This window comes from Sinocyclocheilus anshuiensis, unplaced genomic scaffold (assembly GCF_001515605.1).
Source record: "Sinocyclocheilus anshuiensis isolate Anshui unplaced genomic scaffold, SAMN03320099.WGS_v1.1 scaffold13816, whole genome shotgun sequence".
NCBI classification, from domain to species: domain Eukaryota; kingdom Metazoa; phylum Chordata; class Actinopteri; order Cypriniformes; family Cyprinidae; genus Sinocyclocheilus; species Sinocyclocheilus anshuiensis.
In genome coordinates this window covers 1-1,352 of record NW_015538921.1, presented here as the reverse complement: position 1 = coordinate 1,352, position 1,352 = coordinate 1, and the positions used below count along the sequence as shown (strand labels likewise).

Here is a 1,352-nt window from a genome sequence, read left to right as displayed (position 1 = left end):
ATGAAGTGAAAATAAATCTATTGTAATCTAATTCATAAGGAAAGGGGACATTTTTAAAACAGTTCACTGAAACATAATGCTCAAAGAAGTCATTAAGAAATGTAGGTATTATTTCATTCTCATAACTGGAAAACCGCATTACAAAATCCCATGTTTTCCAGGATGGTTGGGAAGCCTGATTGTTTTCTCATCAGGTTTTTTGAGTTGGCATTGCCTGCCTTGTATTCTTGAAGAAAATGCCACTGATACAATCGTACTACAGTATAGACGGGAAATATCTGCTAGCTATACTTATGAAACACCTATTCATCCACATATGTGAACATAGTGATTCAGTGAATGTGAATTAAAAGTTCAAATATAGAAATGTTATATTATTAAAATAAAATAAAAATGACTATCTTATATACCTCAGAATCTGCAGCTGACAGTTTGGACTCTTCAGTCCATCAGAAAGCAGCTTCACTCCTGAATCCTGCAGGTGATTGTTACTCAGGTCCAGCTCTGTCAGATGAGAGTTTGATGATTGTAGAGCAGAAGACACAGTTTCACAGCATGTTTCATCAAGATCACAGCCGTCAAATCTGACAAAATAATGTTTAGACAGATTATTTTCTGATGTTCAGTCATTCTGCATTTTCTGATGTTCAGTGATTCTGCAATAACTAATTGTAGCCTTCATAATCCAGACAGGAAAATATTTCACATAGTATTTTAACATTTAATTGTTTAGTGATGTAGAACAAAACAGCAACATTTAATTAAACAGCAGTCAGTGAAATTACTCACAGGGCTTTTCTGCAGCATCTCACAGCTGGAATGAGTCTCCTGTAGTCTGCTCGTGATGACGTGAACCTCTTTGGGTTGAACTGATCCAGCACCTTCTCTGACATCAGCAGTATGTAGGTCAACACTGTGCACATTGAAGATGAGAGGTCTCTTCCTGGATGTGCATCTGAACTGAGGTAACTCTGGATTTCCTCATATAATGAATGATCTTTCAGCTCAAGTAAGCAGTAGAATAGGTTGACTGAAGTTTCATCTGAGATGTCCTGTTTTTGTAATTCTTTAATGTATTCAGTTGTTTGTCTGATGCTCTCTGTGGTGTCTTGAGTGTGTTTGATCAGGCCTTTGAGCAGGTTCTGACTGGATTCCAGTGAAATGCCCATCAGAAACCGCAGGAACAGGTCCAGATGTCCTCTCTCACTCTGCATTGCTTTATCAGTGGCCCTCTTTGTTAAGTCATGAAATGTGACATTTCTAAAGAAGAACTGAATCTTTTGTCTGGCTGTATTTTGTGAATCTTCAAAGAAAAACCGAAGCTCTCGCTTGTTCTTGTTCAGGTAGCAGAT

The 1,352-nt window shown here is 37.6% G+C and overlaps 1 protein-coding gene across 1 annotated transcript; it reads right to left on the bottom strand.

Annotated features, from left to right (window-relative positions):
• Positions 1-410: 410 nt before the first annotated feature.
• Positions 411-1,343, bottom strand: LOC107683800 (NACHT, LRR and PYD domains-containing protein 3-like; the record flags this gene model as incomplete). The annotated part of the gene is made up of 2 exons (XM_016479841.1): positions 790-1,343; positions 411-584 (listed from the first exon to the last, which is right to left on the bottom strand). Coding segments are annotated over exons 1-2 (599 nt in total), but the record flags the coding sequence as incomplete, so codon positions are not given.
• Between the last annotated feature and the right edge of the window lie 9 nt (positions 1,344-1,352).